Source organism: Carassius gibelio, chromosome A21 (assembly GCF_023724105.1).
Source record: "Carassius gibelio isolate Cgi1373 ecotype wild population from Czech Republic chromosome A21, carGib1.2-hapl.c, whole genome shotgun sequence".
In the NCBI taxonomy this organism is placed as follows: domain Eukaryota; kingdom Metazoa; phylum Chordata; class Actinopteri; order Cypriniformes; family Cyprinidae; genus Carassius; species Carassius gibelio.
Window position 1 is genome coordinate 17,962,390 of NC_068391.1, and position 18,932 is coordinate 17,981,321.

The 18,932-nt window shown below is 37.3% G+C and overlaps 1 protein-coding gene across 3 annotated transcripts in view; it reads right to left on the minus strand.

Annotated features, from left to right (window-relative positions):
- LOC127942027 (serine/threonine-protein phosphatase 2A 55 kDa regulatory subunit B beta isoform) overlaps positions 1-18,932 on the minus strand; it is a 71,831-nt gene that overhangs the window by 14,435 nt on the left and 38,464 nt on the right. For 2 of the 3 annotated variants that reach the window (XM_052537548.1, XM_052537551.1), the window contains exons 2-4: positions 4,461-4,558; positions 2,867-3,032; positions 2,171-2,283 (exon numbers count right to left, since the gene is read on the minus strand). In XM_052537548.1, coding sequence (XP_052393508.1) covers positions 2,171-2,283; positions 2,867-3,032; positions 4,461-4,558 — 377 coding nt within the window. Of the gene's footprint in view, positions 1-2,170; positions 2,284-2,866; positions 3,033-4,460; positions 4,559-7,389; positions 7,746-18,932 lie in introns of those variants that run through there. The other variant, XM_052537552.1, reaches the window with a different exon arrangement.

Genomic DNA, 18,932 nt, shown 5'->3' on the forward strand with positions numbered 1-18,932 from the left:
TTGCGAAGAATACAGCTTTTTGTCTTACCTAATTTAAAGAGCCGTAGTCTCTCTTCCTTGTACCCGACTGCTTGTGATGCATTACAATCCTCCGACAAGAAAGTTATTCATGTTATTCCTCTCGTTATTCCAAGTCCAAGCTGAATCCACTCATTATTTCAGCTTCAGAAGTCCACTTGATGTAACAGTGACGGATGACAAATGCTACTGTGCACATGTACATTCTGACTCGAGTTAATTCCCTTAATAATTTAGACTGTTTGCCCTTTTGAACTATAATAACGATCGCTCGTGCAATGCCATGGCCGCTGACATTATTTATTTACTATCATCTGATCTCTGTGCTCTCTGCTCTGCATCGAGTCTGAACCACTAAAACTTTAAGATTAAACGGTTCATTTATAATATTATAAGAATGGGAGAAAATGTAAAACGCGGTTTGGCAGTCCAAGTGTCCCTCACTGGTTGCCATAGAAACATGAAAAGCGCTTGAGACTGCACATGCGTGCTAGCTGTACCAACATAAAATGCTTTAACGCAATTTGAGCGTCATAGAAAACATTCATGTGACAGTTCACCTCAGATTGTGTTGCTGATTTGAAATATATTAAATATGAGTGTCAAGTCTGCAAGCATTAATACCGTGCGTGCACTTGTATATTAACTCTGAGTCTGCGAGCGAGAGAGAGAGAGAGAGAGAGAGATCACTTTTTTGGCTCACTCTTTTCTTTTCCTAATTTTACAAGTTGCAAGTTACAAAAACACAAGCAGTCTTTGATCACGGCCGGATGTTCTCCGAGTCCGATGACTCCGATCGCACGGGTATTACACACAATGTTAAACAGACCCGGGACCCGAGGTAACAGATTCGGACCCGACCCGGACCCGGCTGATGGGGTCGGGTCCGGGGTCGACGGGTCTCGGGTGCACTGTGAAGACCTCTACTCCTTTCAAGACGAATTTCACTAAATTGGTCAGCTCCCGACAGCATCAGATGTTTTATTAATGGTGAGTATAATTATTTAAACCAGTCGTCTATTACGATGTCTCCATAACAAAAGCAGTTGCATGAATACTAAAGTTTGAAACAAAAATGAAACCACAAACAGAAATACTGACCATGTATTACCCTCCATGTTTAAAAATACAAGCACAGCTGTTTAGAGGTTAATGACGTCACAGAATTTACCCGTATTTTGGAATGGATGTGTGAATGGTGCTTTTCCGGAAAAAAGACGGAATGTCATTGACTGTGTGAACAACGCATTTTTGAATTTACCGGTAAAGTCGTTCCGGTAATTTTACGGCAATTTACTGGTATTACTGTGTGAAATCAGGTATATTCCTGTGGGTCCAAACTGACAGATGCACAGGTTTCCTTCACTCTCACACCATCGACAACAGCACCATCAAACATTCGATTAGACCAAGCCTCTGAAAATCCTACCTAAACCCCCTACCTTGTCAACTGTAATTGGCAAGATATTAAACTCCAACACATATTTCCTCCTTTTGGGCCAGGAGTGCCCACTTTCATTGGGGAACCTATGGTTGCCAAATTACAACAGAGCTTGACATACCACAGCCAAAAGATTTTTCCTTCAAATACTAGAGTCAACAGATTAAGGGCTTGGGGAGACAGCATGGGGAGAAGGGGACACGAATAGGAGGAATCGCATCACTCAATGCCTTTCGGAGATTTTGGACATTCCTCATTCAAGTAAATATTCCTGCTCCTGGAGTGCAGCTGTCCAGCAGAGTTTAGCTCCAACCCTAATTAAGCACACCTGAAGCATTCAGTCAAGGTCTTGAGGTTCACTAGCAGCATCCTGTCTAAAATAGGGGTGTCCAGTTGAATGAAATCCGGACATACAGCATCTGTCATGCTGTCACTGTCCCACAGTTCCTGCAGTAGTAGGTCATCCAGGTCTTTTTATACTATTTTCCAGTCATACTGCTTTTTTGGCATGCTTTTTTTCGTCACATATTATATAGTATGGAAGTAGGCATATTTGGACGCAGTGACTACAAACCTCTAAGCACATGTGTTGGAGCTAAACTGTGTAGGAAAGTGGCCTTCCGGGAACAGGACTGGACACCCTTGACTTAAGTGTCCAAGCTGACCAAGGGGCATCGCAAAAAGGTCTTTCTTTGAACTGATTCTGCTTACCCTCAGAGTTGTGATGGTGGTTGGGTCCCGTATCCTGCCTTCTTCATCCTTCAGATTGTAGCCCTCTGGTCGTTTGTCTCGCTCGCTGATTTTCCATAGCTTCACAGTTTTATCTGGGAAAAGAGATATACGTGACAATGTGTAAGGTGGAAGCAGTGTTTGCAGTGTCTGGAGCAGAGAAAAACTCAGCAGATCAAACTTAGCTGGCACAACAAAACAGACAGGAGTTGAATCAGCTAGGATCAATTCCATCCATTTAACCTGACTGGACATTGCTGTTGCCTATATGCCAAACTGCTCCGGGGTGTGTGTTTCCCAAAAGCATTGTTAGCTAACCATGCTAGTTAGTTCCGCTGAAATCTATTGGTAACGATGAAACTTGTGACCGTAGTTGCTTTCGGGAAACGCACCCCTGAAGTGTCCTAAAACAGGACCACAGCTTCATGACAGCCATCCTTCTCTAGAAAACTGATGAATGGGAGTTTGCGTCTGAAGAACCGGCTACTTTTAACTGGCTGCAGTTACTCTAAAATGAAAAGACAAATTTTAAATAAATATATAGACACTCACTACTCATTGATAAATATTATAAATATGCTGAATGTGTGTTACTGAAATTTGAGGTATGAAGTAGGCCAAGCTGGTTTATGCTGATTATTGCTCTTGACATGAAGAGATCACATTGGGTTTGCTCACCATTGGTGGACAGGAGGAAATATGCAGCATTCTGTTGTGGCAGCCAGCGGATTTTGTTGATCTTCTCCTCAATCTCCAGGCTTTTCAAGTAGTCAAACTCGGGCTCGTGGCTCTGAAAGGTGCTGTAAACATTGTACTCCCCCCGACGGTGAGGCTGGTTCTTACTCTGCAATGATGTAAGACTTGTAATTATGTAAAATAATAATTTGGTTCTTCGTATTTATTTAGTGCATTGCTTTGTTTCATGTATATCATGAATGATAAATGCATCCCACATGAGCAGAGGATCGCATTAACAATTCAAACAGCACTCAAACCAAATTACACATATAGCACATAATTAGAAGCAGCAAACAAATGATAATTGGATATTTCAGCATAAACATTGGCTTATATTAAGTCCGTCTGTGTTAAAGTCACATATGGAATGTCTGTTAATTATTTTTATTTTTTTTTGCTGAAATCTGTGAAATATAAGTGAAATATAAGACAGACCGAGAGAGGACGAGGGTATTAATGGAAACAGATTTCCACTCGGCGGGAGGGAGGGGGTTAAAGGGGGTCTGAAGCAGAGTGGGGCATGAATCATGGCGCGGGGATTAACAGACACCATGAAATCTTTTTAAAGATTATGCGGGTGCGAGATGAGGAGGGGCGGACGGCGGGGTTTTCGCACAGTTGTGCAGCTAGACAAAACAGTTAAGCGTTATTAGATTTGAACAGGTTCATGAACTAACTCACAAAAACACAAATTTAGTCAATAGAGTATAAACTGACAATTTAAAATGTTTACTACCAAATTACAACTGTATTCACAGTCCTACTATGGCAATGATATATTGTTTTTTCTTCTTCATAATAAACAGACATAAATGGTCATTTTGTTACCTCTGATTTGAATGCTCCATTGGAAGGGGCGTGTCTGGTGAGACTTCAATGTAAACGCCCACTGCTATAATTGGCTAAAATCTTTGTATATGAAATGAGCAATACATGTGAACTTACTTGAAAATGTTTACTGTGTGTTTACTATAACAGCCACCAAGAATAACTAAAAGTAAAAAGTGTTGATCATAGCATTATTTTAAGATCTAACAGCGTTGCACTGTTGGCTGAACACCGTCCACTGACCACACAATGCAATGATTAAAAATACTTTCAACACAACTAACACACTGAAAATATGATGTAAATAAGGATTCATTGAGCAGTGTAAACTGTCACCGATCATATGAGCCCATTTTTTTTTTTTTGCACCCAAAAATGGCATTCTTTATGAAACAGCAGTAACGCTCAAACGTGAGTTGTTCAGAGACATACATCGATGGCGCATGTTAAAGGGTGTGAGGTTGTGATGTCACAATTCTCCCGATTTCAAATCTGTGACTTTCAGAATAATCATTTATATTTTAAACTGAGGAGTTTTGAGTTTTGAAAGAGGCAGTTTTTGTTTAAGATTTATGTTAATATCAAGAACATGTTGATTCTCCATTTCATGACCCCATTAACATTCATATTCTGAGAGTGTTGGTGAGTTTATGGGAAGCCTCATATTAGTAATACTCTTCAGATTTTGTTTAAAACAGAAGATTACCTCCTGTTCCCTCTGGAAGACCACTACTCGTCCACCTTTGTCCCCAGTGGCCAGGAGTTCTCCTGTCGGGTTGAACTCAACCGTGGATATGATGTCAGCTGCAAGAGAAGCAAAGACGACGATATATTAGAGCTTTCCATTTAATAATCTACATTGAGACGATATGTTATTTTATTTTATACATATTTTGATGTATTTATGATATCTCTGAATCTCTGAAGCATGTTTTAATCTTTAAACAGTAAACCTCTGTATAAAAATAAAATAACTGTTTCGATTCATTTGATTACCGCCATTTTTGATCATTTGTATTAAATCATAAAACAGAATGCGGAAAAATGAAAACCGACAACAAAATTCCCAAAATAATAAAATAAACAAATATATACATTTTATAAAGCATTATAATAGTTACATTTTGTTGTGAATTCCATTGATTAGACATCCTTTTTGACAATTAAATTAAACCATTCAATAGAATCCATACAAAAATAAAACAAAAATCACAGAATTTGGGAAAAGATGAAACCAGTTTCAACTAGTTCTGACAATCTCATGTCAAATGTGATGAAGCACTTACACACTCTTGATATGCTCTCCCTGTCTATCATGCTTCCACTGATATGTAAATCCCACCAAATATCATCTTCAAAAGCCAGAAAGATCTGGAGACCTTTGAAAGGAAGGACGTGTGAAGCATACACTGAGAAATGCTATCCTGACAAAGAGATCGTACTGGAGAAGAAGCAGATATCATCATGGTCAAACGTAACACTCTCCCTGGGAAGAATGCATGACATCAGATACCAGGAGATTTCAGGCCATGAACATCAACATTAATTCAAGATAAACTCGTATGGAAAGAAAAATCCCCTCTGCATGTTTATGAAGGACATCATCAAAGAGTAGGCACACAAAGGCATAAACTCTCACTCTAGTCTGCATACAAAAAAACACAGATAAGAAGACATGTAGTGAACTGACTGCTTTAAGACAGACTATACTGCATTTGGATCAGAATGAGTAAGAACCACCCGACACAGTAAAGACACATACATGTGCTTTCAGATTGTATTTATTTTCAGAAAGTGTTTATATAATATGAATACATTCACATCTTGAAAATGTTTATTTTCTATTAAGTAGACGTAAGTGTACTGCTATTAGAGAAATGAATATATATATATATATAACCTGGGTAAACTGGGTAATAAAACCATTGTGTAAAACATGTTTTATTAATATCTTATCACATTAAAGTGATAGTTAACCCACAAATGAAAATGTAAAAGTTATTCCAAACCTGTATGAGTTTTTTTCTTCTGCTGAACACAAAAGAAGATTTTATGAAGAAATTTCATTTTGTGGGTAAAATATCCCTTTAACTATGAGGATTCTACTATATATAATTTTTTGCACAATTGTACTTGCTTAAATCATTGTACTTTGACAAGTCTTCAGCAAGCAAGAGCTCAAATACTTGTGGAAGCAAGCTAAAATGGCATGGTTGCATCAGCAAATGATTTTATCTCAGCTTTTGCTTTTGGTTACTATTGTTTGGGTTTAAGGTAGAGTTAAGTGAAGGTGGCACATTATTTTCAGATTTGATAGAGCATTTACTTTTAAGCGCCACTCACTGGACACTTCATTTCTGAACTCCTGCAACACATACAACAACCAATGTAATAAACTGTAATCAAATGTGGATCAAACTGATCACACTTGACAAAACACAAGAAGGAACATAATATTTGGCACATTTTTACAATGTTGGTAATAGTACATCTCTCTTCAACCAGTCATAATTTGAGGTGCTATAGCACAAATTTTGCAGGATGATTTGACCACTGCAGTTTTTACTAAGTGGTTTGGGTTACACTTTATTTCGATAGTCCACTTTAGACATTCTGCTGACTATAAGTAACTTTGCAACTACATGTCAACTACATATCAACTAAATCTCAGAAATTTGCAACTACATGTCTACTAACTCTCAGAGTAGACTGTTAGGGTAAGTTTAGGGTTAGTGTTAGGGGTAGGTTTAGACTTAGTATAAGTTGACAGAGAAAGTGTTAGAAGATATTAAGCAGACAGACTACTAATACTCTACTAACTGCTAGTTGACATGTAGTTGCAAAGTTACTTACTGCTAGTAGAATGTCTAAAGTGGACTATCAAAATAAAGTGTTACCGTGGTTTGTCTTAAGCATCCATCTCAAACACCTTTAATGAGCAAATATCAAATGAAACCATCTACTTAATTATGTGTATATATTTAAAGCAGTTCATAGCAGCCTTACTAACCTTACTTTCTCTTCCTTACCCAACATGTTCTGACCTGAAAGTGACCCAGATCCAAACCTACAAAGATTCTTGACACTTCAAAAAGCTGCATAGCTTGATGGCTTCCATTGTGGGATGACACTGTGTCTAATCGCCAGCCCACCGCCAAAAGAAAGTGAGCCAGGGTGGGACGCTTAATTAAAGCAGTGCTACTAACAACAGACAACTCAAAGTAGCCGCAAATCCGGTTCCTTTCAGTTTATCTGCTTTATCTAGACATTTAGGCTCTTCATTTGACATGTCTGTGCTGTCTTATAAATGTTTTTTTTCTGTGCAAGCAGAGGACTTCTATGTTAAACATTATTAAAATCAAAGCTTCACAGAAAACAAAAACAGTTTGGCTTCGTCTACATGCTGTTTTTGCTGCAGTCGGTGTTTACTGTTTACCTCCAGCTATTTAGGTTTTCTGGACATTTCTAGGTACTCGCATCTTACCCAGAGCCAAGATTCCAAAATAACCTGCAAATTCCAGCTCTTTCTGACCTAGCTAGTGCACAACAACAGTTTTGAGATCGTTACAGTTCAAAGTTCATTAGCAAACGCTGTTCCGACTCCCTCTGTTGTGTACGTCCCGATCGATTCTTACCTTTGACACATCTTCCTTGGTCTTCCTCAAGGAGATGCATCTGTTCAATCCTTACTGCGAAAAGAAAGGGATGTTTCTGCTGCGATAAGCGCAGTTTTCCTTCTCTCTCTCCCTCTCTCTCTCTATCATGCAGGTAAATCTATTTCATGGAACGTATCATCTCACAATTCGCCAGCTCGCCCCACACAACCTCAAAACGAGTCCAGCACTCCCGAAATACTCATTTGCATAAATCCCAAACAAACATATGAAATGACTTCTAAATAATAGCTTTTATCCATTTCAAAGAGTAAATGACGGAGAGAGATGCTAGACACCGAGAGATGAAGAAAGAGAGAGAGAAACTAAGAAAAGAAACGGGGACTGAAAAGGCTTGTTGTTTTTTCACCCTGATACACCTCTCTGGGCTTTTATATTGTCTGCACGGTGAATTTAAGGGCAGCGTTTCCATGACAACTGTTCTTCGGACTAAAACAAGCACTGTGTGTGATTCTTGCAAAGACTTTGTTCATGTGGTGTGAACTGGTATCACTCTGACAGAATTTAGAGCAGTCGAGAGGGTGGGTCATATTTCATTAAAAAAATAATTAAAAAAACAACATTTCAAAATTAGATTTTAGAAAAGTAGTAGAAAATCTGGAAACTGTTTTTAATAAGAATTTGGTTGGAAAACATTTCATAAAAGTTTTTTTTTTTTTTTATGAAAAAATGTACTGGTGATGTATTGATTTTTCTATTAATTTTAAAATAAATAGAAGTTTGAAGCATTCTATTCTACCCTTCTGAAATGCCCAGCTTTGAAATTCGTCATCTTAACAAGCGTCATAGTCTTGTGTAATCAAGGAGATTTGAGTTTTATTGACAGAAAGTGATAATGAGAATGTAAATTATCATTATCTTACCTAGAGAAAAAGGAATATAAATATCTGAAACTGTAATGATACATTTTTAAAAGCTTGAATTGCCTATTGAAGTTGAAATTAATAGGATAATTAAGAAAAGCTCTGTCATGCATTAAAGAGCAGTCACACTTTTGTGAGTTGCATTTTAAACAGCACAACTTGCATAAAAAGGGGAGTTTATGCTGCTGCGCTAACAGTTAGTAGTACTCTCGAGTCTTGGCTGATCACAATCTAGGCCTTATGGCCAATATATTTTATGGAAGGCACATCTAAAGAAAGTGCAACACAACAGTTTTTCTGTAGAAGCACACCAAACAATACATCATTAGTGAACCTCTTGGACAGACGTGCCACAGAGCTCTCATTAGAACACACATCATTTCAAACACACACACACACACACCCACACACACACACACACACACACACACACACATAGAACAATCACACTTACCCACACTGATAAAACAACAGTCTATGTGAAACATATCAGGCAGAGCACACAAAGCATCATGGGGTAAAACGCTAAGGGGATGGTGGGGTTGGGGAATAGAATAATTACATCTAAATCATATTCCAATTCCTTGCAGAAGCAGAATTTTAAATGAGTTCTCAAAGTCGCAAAACATTCTGACCTAATTAGTCCTCTGGAGTACCCAATTTTTTGACTACTTATCTCTGAATACTTTTTGCTTATTATCAGCAGGAAATGTGGTATGGATGCAGAGCACAACTAAACATTTAGACTAAAAATGTAAATGCAATATGGAATCATATTGAGCAAATAGAAAGCAAATTTGGCATACTGTCCAAAGGGAGGGCTCAAAGCTCGGAATATATGTGTGTGTGTGTATATATGATCTCCATGATTTTGGCAAGACATGTTTCTGGATCAAAAATCTTCTGATGATCCTGGATCAACATCATTGTCCAAAATTTAGGCTTAACCCAAACCTTACCCATAAACCTACCCATAATTTATTCCTAAAATCAGTGACAAATTATAGCTGATTAACAAGGGTGTAGAAGCACCTAACCCTGATTGTAAGCCTAAACAGATATTTCCTGAAAGGTCTTAATTCTGATTGGTTGATCGAAATGTTGTACTTGGTGAAATCACACTCGCCATATATATATATACACACACACACACACACACACACGCACACACACACACAAACACACACACACACAAACACACACACTATTGGGCTAATTGGTAACTGTTAATTTAAGAATGTTAGTATGAGACTCTCTTTATCAAACATTACAGAGACTTCATGTAGTTATTAGCTTGTGATGCTCCAAAAGGATTCAGTCGTGCAATATTGTACCAGTATTAACTTGGGAACCATTTTACCATTTGTATTACTACCCTGGCAACAATTTTTTCATCAAATTATGGTGGCGGAGCAAATCCAGTTTAAACTTAGAAATACTATTGTATTGTATTGGAATGCATTTTTAAGAGTTTTTAGGCAAGAATGTAGTTGTTTAGACCTCAAATAAGTGGATTCTTTATATGTAGCACCTATTTGAAAATTTGCTTCAATGTTTTCAGAGATGTGAGCTACAGGGGCATCATTGGCCAATAAGTGTTCAAGGACCTGCTTAGAACTAGGGCTGCATGATAAGTCACATACTTAGAACAACCTCACCTCAGCAAAGACTTTTATACTGAAAGGGACTGAAACAAGGTTGTACACAAAGACATTATTTTTACTTTCAACATCTTGTAAGACGCAACCAAAAATTGCATTGACCAGCACTGTCATTGGAAATCCCATTAACCATTGAAATGATACTATGACAAAGATATCGCTTGGGCTCGAGCCATTGCTTGGGCTCAACTGTTAAAGTGTCAACTTGAGATTTGAATCTGTGACAGAAAGAAGTAGTTCAGCACAAATAAGTTTTTTAAGACTCTTCATTCTTGTTTCTTATTTATTTACACACTTGTGCTGTCAAACTGCTCTAAACAAGACAATATCACACACATAGCCATGCGGCTGTAGTTACCTTCACCATTCAGCCTATGGCCATGTGACTATAAGTCACAGCCATGCTGATATAGAGCCGTATTACACTCTTATGACTGTGATATTGCTCATTTAAATGGTGGCTGTCATAAAAGCTTATTCTCATGATAATTTTTTTAAACATACATTATGTGACATTAAACAATGAATACATCATTGACAGGTTAAGTAAATTTATATATGTTATACAGCACAGATATATTTAACAAATGCACCTCTAGAGTTACTTTCTAGCTAACATGTTTATGTTCAAATGTGTTTCCTTGGTTACCGCTGTAAACAAAGCAGTTACATCCCTATTGTCAACCCAACACTAGCTTCCACATTCCATGCTGATTTGTTGTAGCATCTCCACATTGTGTGCAGAAATATAATCATATAGTGAAGCGCTAATGTAACGTCACTGTTTCGGTCAAAAACTTTCTGTCAATAATTTTATGATATATTTAAATGTGTGTTTTTGGAGGAATGACGTGAGAGATAAAGTGATTGTTATAATAATGGAGGAAATTTGGGAAGGGCTGAACGGACAGAATCACAGAGCACTGCCGTGTATTTGAGTGTAGCGGCTTGGCAGCCAAAGTGTTATTAGAAGCTGGATCCAACCATTATTAACACATTAGGAATGTGAGGAACTGAATAGGAGCTAATTAATGGAGCTCAGATAAGTGCATTTTCTGAAGACTTTGTGCATGTGGCTATGCCAGTGCACTGTAAATGAGTGTTGTCAATTCATCAGGAAAGATGCTGTGCAGAGGAATTCTGATGACTTTTTACTTATTTTTTTGTAAATAAAACTGGAGGCTTACTACTGCAATACTTGTGGATTATAAAATTTCCCATTTTTGAAAGGATAGTTAACCCAAAAATATAAATTCCATCATCAATTACCCCTCATGCCATTCTAAACCCATAAAACTTACATTTATATTTATAAAACACAAATAAATGTTTAATGAAGCCAGAGAGATTTCTGTCCCTTCACTGAAATTCTAATCTTCACAAGGGCCATGAAGGCATCATACAATTAATCCAGTGTTTCAATCCCAATTTTTTTAAGTGATTTTAATGCTTTGTGTGTTAAAAAACAAAACAAAACAAAAATATTTATTCACAAAAAATATTATAAAATAAAATTAACTTCCACGTGCATTTAAAATAATGCATCATGTTTTGTTAATGCAAGCGTGGACTTTTTAATTTTTGCTGCCTTTTAAGCTATCTTCTGTTGGCTAAATCACATAGAGAAGACCATCCTACAAACCACTGAACCAATCTCAAAAACCATCTAGGATGGCTCCAACTGAAATCAGTTGTGTTTGTGAACTTCCAAAGCACTTCATGTGACTGACTAGCATTATTTGAGTTTCTTGTCATGGAAGTAATACAAATCGATCACATTTGTCAAGGTGAAGCCTTAGGAGGCGGCTTAGAAGGCAACAGATAGCAATAAAGTTGACTACGCTTTGGAACAAAGCCTCTGTATGTTACCACTCTCTCAAGGCTTGGTCTTCTTTGAGATCGGTTTACAAGCATTTGAGCATCTACCCCAACAATGTATTATTTATGCTAAATGTTACACTGAGATTAAATTTTGTTTTTGTTATTGAAGTATGTATCAATTGATTACACACCAACTCTATCTTGCCTGGTGGATCAGAGTGAGAAAATAAATCAAAAAGACAGCGAAGCCTTCAAATGCAGCTGGGTCAGAGGTCACCATGATGAGCAGAAGGAGACCGTCCTCAAATGAAACACTTTTTTCAAATAACTCCAGGGCTGCTACAAAACAAGTAAACCCATACAGCAGACACTGTCATCTCTCATATGATTAAACATGAACGCAGTTGACTGTCTTTCTGGCCATTTTTGACTCCCTGATCGAGGCGAGATTGGATCCCTTGATGTCTACTATGCTCTGAAAATGAAAGGCTAAAATTAGCATAGAGAGAATGCAGACCATGATTGTAAAAATCAAATACAGAGGGTGACCAGAAATGGGAGGTTTCATTACGAAAAAGTTGAAGAAGTGTATTTCTTTCAACCCGCTTTCAAGTGTTAGAAAATCATTTTCAAAAAAGACACATGGGTTAAGCTTGCATGCCCCCAATTCCCCAGCCTAAATTTGTCAGCATGCATATAGTTTTGTAGGGAAATTTATGAGGAAAAGCAATCCAGTAAAGAACAAACATTAGCAGAAATGCCTCAGATTTGATCATGCAATGAATGTAATAAATGTGTAATGAATGTGCTGTGACTTACATTTGAAAAGAGCTAAAGAGCTAAAACAGAAGAAGAAATTAGGGCTGCACAATATGAATACGGTTACCATGTTGATTATAGCATTCAATTTTTTACTAATTCAGTTGGTTTCCATTTACAAAATTGTTTTTTGGAGTGATTGAGCATTTTAAACAACCATCTAGTGCTGGGCGGTAAACCGGTTCATACCGAAAACCGGTGTATATTTTCGTTACGATATAAATTTGTAATATACCGCCATACCGATGTATTTAAATACTCAATGTTTGGAACGAACGTTATGCTGTGCCGCGGCTGCGTGACACTGTTTCAGATGAACCCTTTACAATGTTGCACTTCTAAGCAGCGACTGCGAGGCGTGATGAGGGGAAACACAGCAGTGCTCTGGTGTTACGTTATAACACCTGTTTCACACATACTCTGTCTGCAGTGCGTATGCATTGCATTTTTTTTTTTTTATGCACCCATGTTAACGGATTGCAGCATTCATACTGCACGAGGTTGCAGTCCGTCAGTGCGTTCAAGGAGTGTTGCATCTGCAGCAGTGCAGTGATCGTTTGCGTACCGAGTCTATTTTTTCTGTGCTGCAGGCGCTGAATTAAAGTGAAAGCACATTGTTCCTACAAGAAAAGTAGGCTAAATATTGTGTTTAAATGTTTTGCCGCTTGCTTGAGCAGCTTATTATATAAACCTAGAAGTAAAATGCATGAATAATGTGTTGTTTATATTTATTGAGTTTAAACTAATGTCTATAACTATGAAAGCTTGTTTCTGTTTTGTGAGTTTGTGGACTAAACAGACACGGATCAGTAGCCAACTGCAAACGTGTCCTGTGTGAAAGCACAATGAGTCTGTGCTGTGGAATGCATATGCACTGCAGACGGAGTATGTGTGAAACAGCTGTTACAGAGAAGATGGATGCTGCAGAACTAGTAGAACATGACACAGAAGAACTTGTGCCAAAAAGAGGAGCCTGGTCTGTTGTTTGGAGGGTTTTTGGTTTTCAAAAATCCGTCGTCGACCAAACCACCATTTTATGCAAGTGCTGTCGGGCTAAAAGCACGTCTTGGAATATCAACCAGTAGGAAATGCATCGTACACCTGATTATGCATTAAAAAAACTAAAAAAAACTCCATAAACCGGGAAACCGACATAATTTAGAAAAAAATGTGATTAATTTTTGTTCAAAATGCCCAGCACTACAACCATCCACTGAGTGGCCAATGACACAAAACTAACTCTCCAATTATATTCTACAAAGCACCTATACAATATATTCTTACAAAAAATATTCTTACATTTTGAAAATCTTTCTGCAGTATAGACAGTTTCATTGATTATTACAAATGTGGTTGCTAGAGACCAGAACTTGAGCTAAACAACAGGACTCCAACAGTTGCGTAAGCAAATACCATAACATATCACATGTAAATGGATTTTTTTCATGTGCTGGTACTATAGACCATGGTACTATAGACCATCTACCAAATGCATTCATGTAAATATACAGTAAGCTGATTACTTGGTTTCAAGGTACAACAGTAAAGGAGAGTGAGACATAGGGAAGACAGCTTGTAGAGTTTAATGCAATGCTAAACAACTGCACGGGAAAGAGATTAGTGCTGTGAGGTAACTAAATGATGTGCGTCAGAGGGATTGACTCTGGGATAATCGTACCAGGTGCGCCCTGACCCTGTTTCAAAGACAACAGTGAAAGGCTATGAACTCTATAAATATATGCTAACAACTCATTTAAACCCACCGACTTCACAGATAGTTTGCATGACTATATGGCCATCGCAGACGTTACCCTTGTTTCCTGTTGTATTTATCTCTTGCACTAAGTGGTTTAGACAGAAGTTTCTAATCTTACATTCCGTGAGCAACAAACAGCCATCCATTTATTCTGGAGTTATAAATAACTGACCCGTACTAGCCTGCGGCCATATCACAGACCACTGTAGGCATGTATCCATCTGGACAACGAGGTACTGCAGAAGCGTGGATAGACCGCCCAGCTCCTGTGGCAGATCCATCTCACTAGTCCACTTTGTCCAGCACAGGGACAGGTAACGTCCAGCCTCTGGGTCATATTTGAAAAGGAGAGCATTTGAGAATGCTAAATTGTGAGTAAAAGCTATTTAAAATAAAACATTAATAAATTAAAAAATGTAGTATACATTTAATTAAATTATACATCAAACTATTTTAAAATCCAGTGTGTCATCATTACTTCTTGAAACATGGAAAGCACACAGAATAAAAATCATTGCCCTTTGATTAACTTTGAACACAAGATATTTTTGTATTTCTGTTGTTGTATTACTATAGATATGGACACAATAGCAGACTTTTTGTCGTTGGAAGCCATGCATTGCACTACCCGACGTCAGGATGTGTTTGAAAACTTATTTCAGCCATGGACAAGCAGAGCTGCAATGAGAAAGATTGAATACAGCATTAAAGGGTCCCAGTTAGCTTCTCAACTTGCTGGTATCAAGCATTAAATCACTTGAGGCCAAATTGAAATTATGGCAACTGTAACTCCCTCTGAATGGCCGTTTACAGAAAATAGGTCCCCTACCCTGTGTGGCAAGTTTAATACGTTTGTCACGTAAGTGTCAATTATGCTATAGCAAAGTGTACAAAAAACATTTAAATGTTATGTCAATATGTAAGTATGTTGTATATGTATTATATCTGCAATTGTGGTTCGGATCTGGGTCTGGCTGTCTACAATTTGAAGCTTCTTTGTTTTTAAAAGGATGTCAATGAGGACTGCAAGTGTGAATTTCCATGTTAAATGCTATGGTAGCTGAGTATTTCAAAAAACACTTTTTATTGTAAAGGGCCTTTTTAATTTAAATTTAATTTAAAAACTCACACTCAAAAAAAAAAAAAAAGTAGGAATAGGAAATTTATTAACTACAGTTTGCCTTAAACATTTGTTGAAATGTTCAAAACCTAAAACCGCCCTTTTTGCTATTAATAATGAAATACAATTCTAAAGCAGGGAATACAAATGTAATATATAAATCAACCTGACTGCCTCCTGTCCCCCTACAATCTACCTCCTGCCTTTCCACTCTCTTTCTCATACTGTACCGTAAGCAGATTTACTTTAGGAAAAATGTATATGCCTCCATGGGCTAAAGCTTAAATATTTAGTTTCATGAATAAATTGAATGAAGTAACAAGGGGGTGTTTGGCTGTGTAGCTATGCTTACTGGGAACCAGTCAATAACAAACTGGAGCCGCTCTGCATCTAATGATCCAGAGAGATTACATGAGAACTGTGAAAGAGCAGCAGACTGCTGGAGTTTGCTTTCTCTTTACCCACAATGCACTTCTCTGTTAGAGAGGTCAAAGATCTAAGAGAACAATCATTTAGCATTCAGGGCAAAGAAATAGATATTCAAGATCTGGGTTGTGTCTTTCAAAGTAGGAATACAAGAGAAAACATTACTCACATTGCTTTGCCATTTTTTATTTATTTATCACATCATCTGTAAAAAATAATAATGTAAGATATTTATAATAGCAATTTAATAATATGGAAGCTCATTTCCACCAAAAATCATACTTTGGTAAATCATAATTGTTTTTTAACTTTTTTTATAATCATATCATTTTGACTTTTATTTGACTTTACTGATCTCTGAATTGTTTTGTAAATATTAGCTTTGATAACAGGTGTCATCAAACCTGTTTGGCAGTTACAGGATTAGTTGCTCATTTTGAAGGGCATGAATGATTTGGGATATGCACTTTTTTACACCCTACTTGAATCTTATTCGGAGTGTGTGTTTTCCACAGAAGTCATATAAAGAGGCTTTAAAGACACACACACACACACACACACACACACACACACACAGATAAACATACCCCTGGTCCCCCTAAAACTCAGTAAAGGTTTTTACCCATGAACTGTAATTCCCTGCAGTGTTGGTCCTCCATTGTTAGCTGTTAGGCGCCAGGAGTCTTTTGTCTGGCAGGTATTGGGTGGCTTGATGCTGACTGAGGGGGATTGCAATAAATATACAGTGGCATTTGGCTGAGTTCAGGTACTGAAGCTGAAGCAGCACTACTCTTCCACTGCAGTGGTGGAGAAAGGCCTACTCCATATGGATACATAAATAACCACACAGGAATCAACGGGCTTGGAGATAATAAATATTTTCTAAATCTTGATTTATGGCCATGCAGCAGCAGTAAACAAAGACGCAAATACAAGCACAGGATCTTAAAGGTAATGTCTGTGTTGTGTTTTGCAGACAGCTTTACAGCTGATTGTGTTGAAGATCAAGCTTGTCAAGTCCTTGTCTCTAAGTTTCCCCCCCAGTATTGTTTATATTAAGTTGTAACAGGGTCCCCTGGAATAGTCAATTCGGATTGGTCAGTCAGTCATGACATTAGGAAGTATATTATTCTCCGATAATAACCGTCGTCATTAGAAGTGCAGAATAATGCACGGTCATAAGGGTATTTGAGGTCGCCACTTCTTTCACATCTCTTTTATCACATTGCATTCAAACACAACTCTTATCATCTCGTGCCTCAGTTATTCACTGTATTCACTGTAAAATAAAAACAGAAAACTTCATTGTTAAAGTAGTCATATGATGCGATTTAAATTTTTCCTTTCTCTTTGGAGTGTTACAAGCTTGGTGCATAAAGAAGATCTGTAAAGTTGCAAAGAATAAAGTCTCAAATCCAAAGATATATTCTTTATAAAAGTCTTTTTAAAAGAGTCAACCATGGCTAAAGAGTCAACCTCTTTAAACAAGCCCCCCATGTCTACATCACTGTGTGGGAAGATTTGCATAACGCCGCCCAAATGTTCACACAAAGAAGGAAGGCATAACTTTTATTCTTACTGTTGCCGCCGCCATGTTGTGGAGACGCTGTGTGTTTCATTGTGAAAGCGAAACTACTTTGGCCTTCCAAAAGAGGACACAAATAGAAATCAGTGGTTAAGTTGTGTTTACAACACTGTTCCAGAACACACAGCATCACAGTATGGTAAGGGGCCTAACATTTCCATCACACGCTTGAGGTACTCAGCCAACCACAACACACTGGATAGCTGGCCAATCAGAGCACACCTCGCTTCTCAGAACGATGAATGACTTTGTAAAAATCGACACATTTCAGAAAGGCAAGGCATAGAGGAGCAGCAATAATGTACATTATGTGGAAAATAATGTACCGTATTTGTTGAACCTTAAACCACATAAACACATTGCATTACATCAAATACACATAATAATGTTTTTTTTGTTTTTTTTTAGCAATGTCATATGTCCCCTTTAATAGTAGGCTTGCATAGTATTGTTTAAAGCTTTTGTCTTGTTGCTAGAACAATTGATTTGTACACTGTTATGGATTTCAGATAATAAATAGGTAAGAATTTAAAACGCTTTCTACTTAAATAACATTGCATGTCCTGGTCTTTATTTATGTGGTCAAAAGCTGTGTAGTAGCTGTGTAATTACTTATAAGACTGTACATTATGCCTTAAATGTCTGTCTTGTCTGAACTTTGTGTAAGCTCACAAGCGTTTGTTAGGAACTTTGAGGTTTTGCTTTGAAGTTTAAATATTTAAACTTAATTTAATATTTTATGTCTAATTCATTATTTATGTGGCAAGTCTCCATGTAATAAGCAGGATAATGTACAATCCCAATTCAAGAAGAGTTGGATTTTTTGTGAAATGATATAATATAATGATATAGAATAAAGCACCCAACATATAGTATTCTAAGCAGTGATAAAGGCTATGTCAATTAGAATTACATTATTATATACTTTATTATAATGAAAATTATAATAAGACCAACAGAACCGTGCTTCACAGAAAGAAACGTATGACAATTGCAGCTTCTGCCTAATCATGATTGATTTGGATTAATCATGCAGCCCTATCGGCAACTTAATTTTATTCTGTAAATATAATTACATTTTGATTCTGATGGCTGCAACACACTCCAAAAAAGTTGGGACAGAGGAATGTTTAACACTGTTTCACATTAACTTTCCCTTTAATTACAGTATTTTATTTAATTTAAAGGATACTAATTGAATCAATGGAATGAATGAGGCATTTGTATACTGTAGTGCATCATTATGTATTGCTGTACACCCAAAGCACTTTACAATCACATGAGGGGGCCTCTCCTCAACCACCCCCACTGTGCAGCATCCACCTGGGTAATTGTAAAAAAAAATCTGTACAGTCCCATTTGATACAAGACTTCAGATGCTCAGCAGTCTATGGTCGACGTTTTCTGAATCTCCTTTTCATGACTGCTCCTACATTTTCAATAGAAGACAGAT